Source organism: Anopheles coluzzii, chromosome 3 (assembly GCF_943734685.1).
Source record: "Anopheles coluzzii chromosome 3, AcolN3, whole genome shotgun sequence".
NCBI classification, from domain to species: Eukaryota; Metazoa; Arthropoda; class Insecta; order Diptera; family Culicidae; genus Anopheles; species Anopheles coluzzii.
This window is the reverse complement of record NC_064671.1, coordinates 29479169-29492455: the sequence shown is the minus strand read 5'-3', so window position 1 is coordinate 29492455 and position 13287 is coordinate 29479169. Positions and strand designations below refer to the sequence as shown.

Below are 13287 nucleotides of genomic sequence, written 5' to 3'. Positions count from 1 at the left end.
TAAATCATTCAAATGTTGCGCCTCGGGCTTCGATGGAAAGGTTTTTGCCGAGGTGATGGAGACATGTGCTGTCATTCAGTGTCGTTTTCAACCTATTTTTATACGTTTGCTGATAATAAATGTATGGTAAAGAGGCAAAAAACTGGCAGGAAAACTCACAACAGCTCAGGCCTTCGTCGTTTGTTCTGTTTTTTTATTTTTATTAAACGTATCCAATTAGTAGAATTGTTGTTTGCTGCTATTGTGCATTGGTTGTACTGGATTGTTTTGGTATTATTCATTCATAAGCATAAAAACTGTTTATAACTAAAACCGTTTCAAGCTCCAAAAATGATTGACAAACCAAATTCTTTATTCTCTTTTTTTCAGTAATGGCCACACTGCGCTCTCAGTATGGAATAAATATATTTTTCCTTTTCATCGTTCATTTAAACCACGGTAAGTAAAACAAACAGTAACAATATATTAATATATCAATCATACTTTATTCCATTGCTATTTAAAGTCTATGGATAAAAGGGATATTATACGTTTGATATCTGTTAATGAATTTGTAGGAAAATATCTAACAAACATTTAACACAAAAATTTCGATTGTGGCATGCTGTTTAAGTGGCAACTGCAGCGCTCTTGTGCAGGCAATATTACAATTTACCCTTTTTACTTCTTTGTGATGGGAAAAGTTATTCAATGCATCTTACATGTTTGCTCTATGCGATGCATAATGTTCAGTTTTTTTTTAATTTTTGTTCAAGTTAAATATTCGTTTTACAAAACCTTCAGTATGGTATGATGAATCATATACGTAAAGGGTTCATAAAGTACAATAACGAGTCATCATTATACTGATTTTCCTCGCCACACATTCATAGGCTCACAATGAGACTTACACAAGTATTTTTAAAAGCTCAATACTCATTCGTCAACACATAAAACATATCAAAGAAACAAAAAAAACTGTTCAGTAGAGACGGCTTAGTGTTTTGTTCTCTCCAGCCGTTTTGTTTCACAATCCCATCGTTAGAAAGCACGTTAACGGCACAGTTGATCTTTCCCAACCCGAATGTGCCGCATTTTGATATATTAGCTCTGATTGCCCTTCAGTACACCGGCCGGCTCCCGGCGCTGTTTCGGGACCACACTGGGCTGATGGTGCATTCGCTTTCCCTCGAGCTATTGAAATGAAGCAACCGCGAACAAAAAAATACACAAGGCAAACACACATACATACACCCGCCCAAGAACTCGTTTGGAGCGTATCATTGGCATATCTTTGTACAATTTAAATCGAAACAACGCAGAAATAGCCTTGTGTTTGCTCGTGTATATGCTTTAGGACGCGGAAAGCATCATCAAGGCGAAGGAAATTGGAAAACAAACGCGGAGGATATGATCCATTGCATAAGCAAAGCATTGAAACGAGGCATGAAGCAATACTGTAATCTGCTTGCTACCATCAGGCCAGGTCAACCGAGTGGGGGAACGAACCAAAAACCCAACCTCTCCTACTGCTGAAAAAATTGAGCCTTTTTATGTTCTTTTCTTTTATTTAAGTAAGGTTAGCTGTGCTATTGTGAGCTTTTGTATGTGAGTACGTTTGCAATGTTTCGTATTTGGCTTAGTGTCCCGCCTCATCAGTTGAAGTGCTGCAAGAAGCGTTGATTTTTCATCATTTCCACGGTCATTGCTTAGCGTGCCGGTGTGAGCCGTTGTCTGGAGGGATTGGAATACATTTTATTTGTGTTGTGGAATTATTCATTTCCCAAGTCTGCAAGTATAATTACCCAAAGTGACGGGAGAAAGATCTCAGAATGCATGGACCGTTGGAAGGTAATGTGCAGATAACAGGAAGTTTCATTATATAAATTGAGTTCCGTTTTTATCTCGCAGGACCCTTGCTTGCTTTGCATCAGAGTCAGTCCAAGTGAGGGACTGTCGTATGTGTTTTAATGCTATATTGTTAGTTTTGTAAAACGCCATTGTATCATTTGCTGTAGCTGCTGGCTGTTTTTGCATTCATATTCCGATTCTTAAAACCCGAAGGCTTGAAAGCATTTTAAAATCCGCTCACCAATGACGTTTTGCAAATGCAAAATAAATATGGAACTCAACGGAAATATTTACTGAAATAAGCAATCTAAAACTGAATCTTCATCCAGACATACCTCTTCGCATCGATCATTCCAAACAATGCAGGAACAAATGAACAAAATTTCACGAAACCCCTTCCTCATACATCAACTTGCCTTCGAAAGAGGATTTGGGAAACGAATGTCTTAAACACACAAGCAGAAGCTTCATGCCGAGAGAGCTAGAATGGTAAATGGCTATCGTATTGAAGGACCACGTTTTTTTGTGCTGTTTCTACTGGCATGCACAAAACTGACAGGAAGTGATAACGCCCGATAGTTGGAATCAGATTTTGATGTTCTGGGAGGAGCATATAGCACAAGAACGGCTCGGTTAGTTTTTCGTTATGCCTGTTTCCTTGATTCTCGTGGAGATTCGGCCAGGAGAAAAGCTATAGAACAGTGTCGTTTGTTTCAGCAGTCCAGGGTTTCTCGATACGGTATCGATTATTTGATGAAAACTTAGTATGTCCAGCGAGATGAAAGCGAATACTCTTGTTCCATGGATAAAAAATGACGATAATATATAGTTACAACGAATCATTAAAACTTGTTTCGTTGTTTTTCAAAGTTTACAACGTGTTAAAACAATGTCATCATTTATCAGGAATGAAGAAACATACCCTTTCAAGAAAGAATCACTAATACTAGATTCATAGTTTTCCCTTCAAGCATATGGCTTCCATGTATCTTTTACAAATTCCAAAGCATATTTTCCTTTTATTCTCGTTCTAGTATAAGAAAGCAAAAAGGTGTTTGCACAAAAAAAAAACGCATAAAAACTCCCTTGTCCTTGCTTCACTACCCTTGTTCGCTCACTTGCCATGCGTTTCCCTCTGTCAGAATATCGCACCGACCAGCAAAATCCCATCATGCCGGTGCCGGTGGCCACCAGAACAGGCTTGCGTTTTCCATCCGGCCTGCCTGGCGTCAAAATTGAATTTGATCGCAAACATACACACATAACAGCAACACCACGATGAAGCATTTACTGTCAACCGTTAGCGTGGACGAGTGTTGAGTGATTTTTTGTGTGTGTTGAAGCTCCGTTTTTCTGCCCACTCTGCTCATGCACAAGAAAGTGGGACAAGATTGTTCAACGTTCACTGTAATCTGCGTTTCGCACAAACTGAAATTATTTTTCCATTTAACTAAATGTGTCCAAGTTTTGGAGGAAGTGAAATGAACGCAAAAAGCAGCATAAAAACAAATTGAAAACACGTCAAAACATCATCAAATGTCTTGAAACGCTCGAACAGAACGGTGGTTTTACGCTAAGCTCGGGGATTATTTTATTTCTGTTTGTTCCAAATCCACTAAAGCAGGCGGCAAAAGCAAAAGGAAACAAAAACAAACTCACAAAGCGAAAGCTTAAAATTACCCAAACGACTGCATGAAGCAATCAGGCGGAAATTCTCACACACGCAAGCAAAAACAAAAAAGACGTTATCATTCCGTGCGAAACGCCTCGGAATGATTTATTAATAGCCATTTACGCTTAACGACAGCCCGGGCTGGCTGGTTCCGTTTGTGCCGGAATGGATTTGCATTTTTTGGCAACAGCAGTTTGTGTACAGAGGGAGTGTAGGTCAGGAGGATACAGTAATTCGCACCAGTCGATTGACTCGTTTCTCTTTCCAACGACACGCATTCACATCCACGAACGCCCATCATATCAATCGTCGAACACACGCAGCATGCCGAAATGATGTAATTTAAATAATAATGGTTCATTTCGCTTCCGCTTAAGTCTAGAGTTGATGCCTGCAGCAGGAAGCAAAGCTCAGGCACACGAACATTCACTTACTTCATGGTAGCACGTTTGGTAGAACAAGAGCTTGTTGTGCATTCTGTGAAGAGTTGGACAGTTCTGTTTTTTTCTCTGCATCGTTCCATTTTTGTATCGTTTTTGTAAAGTGATACGGTTGTGTTAAAATTGATATTTCAAAAACACGCTCTCAAGGGCACATGCGTGAGGTGTTTGATATTGTGGTTGGGGACAATGATGGAAGTGATGAAAAGTTGTAATTAATTTCCGTGTTGCATTGTTTCCTGATTGAAAGTAATAATGGTAACGGAAAGAAAGCGTGTTTGTGTGTAATTTAATAAAAAAGGTAGTTTATTCTTGCAGTTTCAGCAATACCATTGGAATGTGTGGAAATTATGGACAGATTTTTCTATCTCATCCTTTCCAATCAAATTAAAAAGAGTAAGTCGGGGTTCATGCTAGTGGATAAATCCCATTGTTGTAGAGCTTATAAATTGTGCATTAATGAGATAAAACACATTACACGCACATTTAATGCATGCGAAGGATATGCTGTATAAGCGAGAATGCCGATGGTTATAAAGAACAGCAAAAAAAGAAAGCTTACTTATTTTATCCCTTTTTTCCGGTGCGGTACACGATCGTGAAACCATTTGTCTTGTTTTTAACGAACATTGTGCAGAGATATCCGATTCGGTGTATTTGAGAACAGACAAAAAACCCTCAACAGTTCAACAATGGCACAAGGAATATTCATGAACTCGGCACCAGTCAGAAAATCTAAGAAATTGTGACCCTTTTTATACACCGAGTAGGATCCTGCCGTACAGCAGCTCTAGGAAGGATGGTGCGTACATATTTCACCTCGCAGTGACCTTTCCGGAGTCGAATGCGGGCTGCACCGTGGGTTTTTCGTTTGGTGGACCCACGCTCGAAATATTGCGGTAAGATAAGGCGAGTGTAAGAAGTCAATGTAACGAAAAAAGAAAGAAACCTTCAAGCAGAAAGGATCACCGGAGATGGAATACCGACACGCTAGCCGGAACCGGAGTCCCTTTGGCCGGAAAGCCAGAATAACAGGCCTTTGCGGGTTCGAAGGAGGATATTTAAGGTCGAGACAGTACTTTATGGAGTCCCATTTGTAATCCTTTTATCTGTTATCTGCTTTGTTCTTGTTCAAGTACGGCAAGAAGGGTCTGTTTATGATAAAGCTGAACAGTTCCAGTAGAGGTAGAAGGTAGCTTTTAATGGCTCGTAAGCATGCACGGCAGTGCAAGATGCTTCGCGTGAATGTGCCGGAAAGCTTCCCAACAATAGAATCAGTATGAGAGAACCCTTTTTTGTGGAACTGAAAATGTATGAATATTAGTCTATGGTTTTGTACCTCATGGTGGGCTCGGTTTAGTTGAACAATGGTTTGGTGTGCATGCCAGCGTAATACCATTACTGTACAACATCTGTTTCACATTTGCAATCTGTAAACACGGTAAATTGATAACCAAGATGATAAGGAAGCTTTCAAAGTAAATCAACAAACTTAAATGATGTATTTTATTTTTATTCGAATCAGTAATTCGGGCGGAGTTATGAGCCTGAATGTAAGCAATCTGTTTTAAAATTTCTTAATTATAGCAATCTCATATAGTTCTAAGCATTTTCCACTATTTATGTCTGCATTTTAATGGCAAGAAAATGACAAGGACCTCTGATACTATGTCGGAACTTCAACCGCAGCTCTTGTTTAATCGTGTAACCTTTCATTAGTTTCAATTAAAAAACCCAAAAATTTCATCAACCCTGCAGCTGAGTCTGAATTCCATTTAAATGTATGTTACCTACTGAGAATAGCCGCACGTTGCATTTCGCAAACATCGATCCACCCCAATATACGACTTGTTCTGTTTTCCCTTTAAGGTTAATCATCACACAAACCGCATAAATAAATCCACCCAACAATCGAATGCTATGTGTCACAGCTGCATGATACTCTGTCACTCCCGTTCTCCTAACGTACCATTTCCGGAATTGATAATCGATAGGAAAATATGTCTGTGTGCCTGTGTGAGCGTTTGTATCCAGCCACAAGACACAATCGCACTTCCAAATCACAGGCAAAAAGGGCTTAATTATACGCTTATAATCGTTACCAATCAATTTGGAAAGTTTGGCGTTCCGATGGCGCTCCAACCGAGCCCTTCCTCACTAGCTCAGGTGGGGATTATACCGTTAGGAACATTGCAGGTGCCCTGCAGGAAGGATTCAATTTGGAGTTCATTTAGCGTTCACTCAATTAACAACCGAATTCCGATAATTGTGGCAGTCCATCGGAATTGAATTAACGTAATGGGCTGGGATTATGAAATAAACGAAACGAGTTTGTTACAAGGTAAAAACAAAACGCCCTCAGGCCTTTACAAATCAGTTAAAATGAGATGAATTTTAATGTTTTAATGTATTCTTTTTAAGCATCTTATCAGCTCTTTTCTCCTGAGGGCTTAAACGGTGTGGCATATATTTCCTGAGTTATGACTTTGATGTCTCTTTTTCTACAACAATCGCAAATCTACACAAATTTCAATTAAAACTTTACCCATAAGCAGCTTCACTTAATCATCGGAATCTGCTTTGCAGTAACTCTAAGTATAATTTCGTTTGATGTTCGGAATGTACCAATCGTACCGATGCTATCGTTGCACTTTCCCAAAAACTGTGATTGTAGATCAAACGTCCACAAATACACATCTACATGACTGTCATTAGCGTTTCGTTAAACATTTAAACATTCACACTAATCCGCCCTCTTCTACCAACGGCATCCACTTGCACTTCAACGCAATCACATCACAATCACGGACATCACGGCCAACATCACGGGAAGATTAAGTGGCGACAGTTGATTTATGTATCTTTACCCATGTGATAACATCTCACACCTGCCTAGCACAGTTCTGCACTTTTGATTGGCTTTGCATGCATGTTGATGGTTGTGATTGTTTGAGATAATGATCATTCTAGCACTTATTGATATTGTTGTTATATTTGGACTTTAAATCCAAAAATAAATTTAATAAGGGATAATAAGTGCTTTTATTATTTGTCAATAAGAACGATTGATAGAAAGTAAAATCCCAATAATAAATTACATCAAAGCTAAATGAATTAAACCGTTTTATTTTTACTTGGAAAACATATTAACTGAACTACTGCTAAGATGAAAATTATAAAACATGTCAATGAATGAAGTTTGTAATGAATGAAGCTTGTTATAACTTTTTACACTTGAAGCGCTCTGCAAAGCTGTAAAATGTCTTTCTTCATAAGAAAGTGAATAAAAACTTCAATAATGAAAGCAACAAAGTATACAAATTTCAATTACATACATTCCAACGTGGGCATTGTGAAGGAAACGGTGTTTCTCATTTATCATCCTGACCTTCTGACGTTTCGATTTCCTGTGTTCGACAGCTTCCAACTGCCACCTCTAATTTGTATCTTTTCTCTACTTTCTCCCATTGCCACCGGATCTGTGGTCATCGATTGAAAACTCCTATCCCACAACATCAACCCGGAAGGCATTACAAAGTCACTGCAAACCTTTTCGGAGGAACAGTTCCTGCTGGAGCTGAGTGACGATCGCAGCAGTTCACCGGTAACGCGTCCTCCGATACGCAACCGTACACCACCGTACCTTGGCAATCTGCACCTTGGCTTTCACCAGCACCAGCAGCACCACCATCACTCAGAGACGAGCGAGAACGAAATTTACGACTCGGTCGAGAGTAATCTACGGCGGACGCCGCTCGACCGTGGGCCACACTTTGATTTGTCTGCCTCGAAGAACATTACAGCGCTGGTTGGGAAGACGGCCTATCTAAACTGCCGGGTGAAGAACATCGGTAACAAAACGGTAAATTTCAATTTCAATGGAGCTGTGTATTGTTTCCGTGCTCGTTTTTTCCAACACACAACCACGCGTTGTGTATTGACTGTGCCTTTTTTTGATTTCGAGGTCGAGTTGCTTCCGTTTGGATAAATACTAACCATGTGTTTTTATTTGTTTATCTTTTTCCTCTGTGTGTGTGCTTCACCTGTTCATATATCACAACACAACGTGCAACGTCCCCCTGTGCGGATCGTTCGTCCTCGGCAGGTGTCCTGGGTGCGGCATCGTGACATTCATCTGTTAACCGTAGGTAGATTCACCTATACGTCTGACCAACGTTTCCAGGCTGTACATAATCCCCAGACAGACGACTGGTCGCTACAAGTAAGCCCCCCTATTCCTCTGTTGCCCCATTGTGTCACTCGATGTGTGTTTTTGTTTTTTATTTAGTGCAACCTCTATCACTCTGTTCCTCCTTCTCGATGAGTCTTTTGAGAGCCTTGGGGAAAAGCACAAACGACGAGTCAGCAAACTATATGAAATTATAAAAAATGAATCCACTCTGCCTCTATTGACACTCTATATGGCCTATTCGAGCCATCGATCATGTGCTGGTGGGCGTTGGCAATAGACACTCGCACGCACACGCACGCTCTCAGGAGATTCCGTCCGTGGAGTGTTGAGCTCTCTTTTTTGTCCACTTTATTTTTCCGCCTCTTTTGCGTCTGTTTGTCCCCCACTAGCAGCTAATACCCGTTGGTTCGTTGTTCTTTCAGATTAGATACCCCCAGAAGCGGGACACGGGCGTGTACGAGTGTCAGATCTCCACTACGCCACCGGTCGGGCACTCAATGTTCCTCGCCGTCGTAGGTAAGTGTCCAGCCGGACTAAATGCACCGGGCTGATACTGGTTTAATACCCGTTTAGGATACGTATTGCTCTTTCCCTCTTTCTCTCTGAAAGGCCTTTGAGTGTTTCGTTTTTCTGGGGTATAGGTTTATTTCCATTTTAACAGACACTTGTTTTCTTCTTTCCACGTTTCCCTATAACTCCATCTCCATCTGCAGAGCCAATCACCACGATCGTTGGTGTGCCGGATCTGTACATCAACACGGGCTCAACTGTAAATTTAACCTGCATAGTGCGGAACTCGCCCGAGCCTCCTTCAACCATTTTTTGGACCCACAACAATCAGGTAAGCGGAGAAGGGGTGTGTTTGTGTTTCTGGGGATGAGGTTTTCTTTCTTTATGGTGCGTTGGATTATGACTTGAATTAATGTGGGAACATGTTCGCAAGCTTAAGGTTCAAATGTTATCCATTTTGATGTCACGTTAGGAAGGGGGATGTATTTGAACTTATTTGAAGAGATGATGTTTTTTGTGTCCTGAATGAAATATCTGTTATCTGGCAGGGTGAATTATAAATCTAGCTATGTAATCTAACAATAACAATTAACAATAAGGTTGTATAAAATGAAAAACAAGCTGACAAGTAAAACAAGCTAGTCAAAATGACAAATATGTGTATATCTCTTAAGATATAAAAATATCAATTCCTTGATTTTGATTCTTCAAAAACCCATTACAAGGTTGAAACCAATTGATGAAATAATGATAACATATATTATAATTTTAAAAAATAATCTGTTCTGCACTATTTATTCATTTTTAAGGAATAAAATATTCTCTAGATTTGACTCGTTCATACTTTTATTCAACACTTGTTTATGACTTAAACTAACCTTACATTCAAATACTTTATTAAATTGTTACAAAATCTTAATTATTTTTAAGGATGTTTTAATAATAATTCGTTATTTTCTCAAAAAAAAAAACAAATTCTCTGAGTTAGCTTATCTAATTAACGTAAATAAAATCTCATTCCAAAACCCTTAGAAAACATCCTTAAGCTTCACTGTTCCTATGAAATCAATATAAGGGGCATTTACGAATATGTTGACTGACATAAAAACAGAGGCAAAATTCAAATCCTCTATAATGCGCCAAATGAAAAAGCGTGGGATCATTCTTCGGAACAAATAACTCAAAACAGTATATGATATTGCTTGCTTTAACCATTTTGTTTTCCTTCATTATGTTGAAAATGAAAATGGTTGGTCGGTCACGTTCCCGTTAAATATGCGCTTCAAAGCAAATAGCTCACCGCTTTCACTGCTTCGTTCTTAAAAATCAATAAAAATGAATGGATCGAAAAAAGAGTGTCAATGTCAATTGATTGGCAGGTTTTTTCTTGGACCGAGAGCAAATTCTATTTATTCCATTTCGAGTGATTTTTCCTCATTTCTCACGTCACATTTTTTAGCAGGAGATCAACTACGATTCACCTCGGGGCGGTGTGTCGGTCATAACGGAGAAGGGTGAAATAACGACATCGTACCTGCTAATACAGCGCGCCCGTACCACCGACAGCGGGAAGTACGTCTGCTCCCCATCGAATGCCGATCCTTCCACGATCAACGTGCACATCCTGAATGGTACTGTTCGACCGCCCTACTCGCTAACCGCGTCAAGGGCAATGACAAATACGACAGTGTTCGCCCGATACTGGAAACATTTCAGACAGTATTTGTCAGGGCTACCGTTGTGTGAGTGTTTCTTTTTTAATAATGTTTGTGTAATGTGTTACATATGTAAAAGGTTTCATGTATATTTTTAATCTTTCCTTTTCACAGTGGGCTACCCGCTCAAGCGGTTAGCATTGCCGCCCAGCCAGTGGAGTTTGCCGCTGAGCTTAATGGTGCCGAGTATTGCATCAACAGCATTTTTCCTGAAAATCCATGCATGGACCAACAACTGTCGGTGATGATGGTGAAGAAATTCATTGTAGAAATCATCCCTGACCAACAAGACAAGACAGGATAGGATAATCGGAGAAAAGAGCTTTGTTAAAATTATTGTGCATTCAAGGCGGTGAAATAAAATAATTTCGAAGTAAAGTCAATTGTATTTTGATAATTTACATATCACAGGAACAGAGAAAATTTGAGCGTAAGGTAGGTAAACCACTTGAGCATAAACTGCAAAAAGCAAACGTATTCGAATGTTCTCCCCCAAGATGCTAAGATAAAAGTTTAATTACAAAACAGTGCCCATTTCCCGTTCAAATGGTTTTTTTTTCAGGAGGATTTTCCCATACCCATTCGTCCATTTTACTACTAAATCCTAAGCAGAATTCTGCTCTGCTCTACAAATGAATATACGCCTTATCCGCTGTATGGACGATAGTTTAATATGTTTACTTTACTCCCTATCCAACTCAATGAAACCCCTCTTTCGTTTTAGCCGGAATGAATTCAATGTAGCTTTTCTTTACTACTGTTTAGCGCTTTTCCACTATTCTGCTTAATCGGATTATCAAGCAGAGTGTAAAAGAAATGAACGAATGAGAATCGTGGCAAATGGGCGATAAAGCAGAAAACTATTAAAAATATTAACCAACCACCAACCAGTTGCAGTTGGTAATGCTTTGTGGGGGTAATACCATCGTTTGTGTGTAGCTTAACTTTCTTGGTGTTGAAAAGGGCTTTAATTTCATTATGCGAATAGAGCGAGAAAAGGTTGGTAATTGCATAAATTGCATTACATGTTGGTGGCTGTAAAGATTTGCTTTGGTGGAGTTGGGACAGGATGAAATGATCCTCCTTTTGTGCTTTATTAAAATGCATTCCGGTGGTTCGTTTTCATTTGCGCCTGTTTGAAGGTTATTACAGGGTTTCCCACGATTTATTGGTTGGTTCCCACGATTTATTGGTGCGTTCCCACGATTTTTTGGTCATTTCCCATAATTTTTTGGTAGCAACCCACGATTTATTGGTCGGTTCCCAAATATTATTGGTCGGTTCCCAAATATTATTGGTCGTTTCCCAAATATTATTGGTCGGTTCCCAAATATAATATAATATAATACCGACCAATAATATTTGGGAAACGACCAATAATATTTGGGAACCGACCAATAATATTTGGGAACCGACCAATAAATCGTGGGTTGCTACCAAAAAATTATGGGAAATGACCAAAAAATCGTGGGAACGCACCAATAAATCGTGGGAACCAACCAATAAATCGTGGGAAACCCTGTATTGTTAGCCATACAAAACAGAGGTGGTCGGTTTTCCTCCTCTTTATGGTCAACTTGTGTGTTAATGTTGAATGAAAACCCCTCAACCAGAATGCAAACCACATTCGTGCCAGTTGTCTGATTTGGTTGTAATAAAAAAGGGCTTTTCTTAATGTGCACCTTTCGAACATTCACCAGACACAAGTAGGCAAACACAAACAAATGAGGATAATTATTTCCGTAACCGATACGCGTTCATATGCCTGTTTGAAGCATTGGCACGATGAGGGGGTCAAAGAGAGAATGAATAAAAATGCAATTAATTCGAACCAGCGTAATAAAAACAGGATGAGACTGTTTAAATTTTCTTATTTATGTCTGTGTGGTTTCGTGTTTCATTTAATCACACTTTCAATTTGAGTGCATGTTTGCCGAATGGGAAAGTATTGCATTTCGTTCCTTGTACCAATTGGCCTTTGGCTGCTAATTCAAGGTTTTCATTTTAATAAAGCTGTTCAAGCGTGAAGATGAATGCTGCGGATAACTAACTGGCGGATTCGTGTTGTTTGTAGCTCACTTTAATTTTAATAACATCTTTTAAAATTTAGATAATTGTAATTAGTATCGAGACTTACGTGGGTAGGGATGCCCGCTGCCAACTGGTCCTTCTATGGCATGAGAAACCAGGACTGGAGGATCTAGTCCGTAATGTAAACAGTTGATACAATACCGGAAAGAGTATTTCATTGTGCAAAACGCTTCAAACAGATGCAATTCAATTAAATTCATCAAAAGTAGCACAAAGCATACATTACACATACATTTAATTATGCAAATGCACCATATGGATGCACCATGTACATCGAGATACATGTAAAAAATAGCGCTAATTTACACCTGCTGTACACGCTACATCCTAGAATTCAGCTAAGCTAAGTATTTTCCTCTCAAAACCACAAAATGCTAGTGTTCAGGCATTAGTCGCCCAACGATTTGTTTTACTTTTTTTTGCAAAAACGTTCCTGCTTCTTGTGGTTGCGTAGTCTATTGGAGGGAGAGAAAGAGAATAGAAGACTCGCACACACATTGGCCTTCAAATCTGCAAGCATAGAATTTATAATTTAATTTCCATTCCAAAGTTTGGAACTGGTTGAAACACCTTACCTCGTTCGCGTCTCAATGCTTTACGAGCTTAACATTCAGACCAAACAGATAGACAGGTCGAGAAAGAATGAGATTTTCGGAAAACGTTGACACCGTACAAATATACGTCCCATCTTCAACAGTCCTGTCGGGCAACTCGAAAACACCACAACGATATAAGTTGAACAAGAAATGCAGATTTTCTACCGTCCACTTCGTTAATTTGCGACTGAAAACACTCCTACACCAGGTCGACACTGCAGTCGGACATATAAAAAGCGAA

The 13287-nt window shown here is 39.4% G+C and overlaps 1 protein-coding gene across 2 annotated transcripts in view; it reads left to right on the top strand.

Annotated features, from left to right (window-relative positions):
* LOC120957536 (zwei Ig domain protein zig-8-like) overlaps positions 1-13287 on the top strand; it is a 316504-nt gene that overhangs the window by 163186 nt on the left and 140031 nt on the right. Inside the window, exon 2 of one of the 2 annotated variants that reach the window (XM_049610621.1) lies at positions 370-438. The exons of the other annotated variant lie outside the window; for it this stretch is intronic. Within the exon in view, the coding sequence (XP_049466578.1) occupies positions 372-438 (67 nt within the window). The 5' untranslated portion in view covers positions 370-371. The remainder of the gene's footprint in view (positions 1-369; positions 439-13287) is intronic. 2 annotated transcript variants of the gene reach the window in all.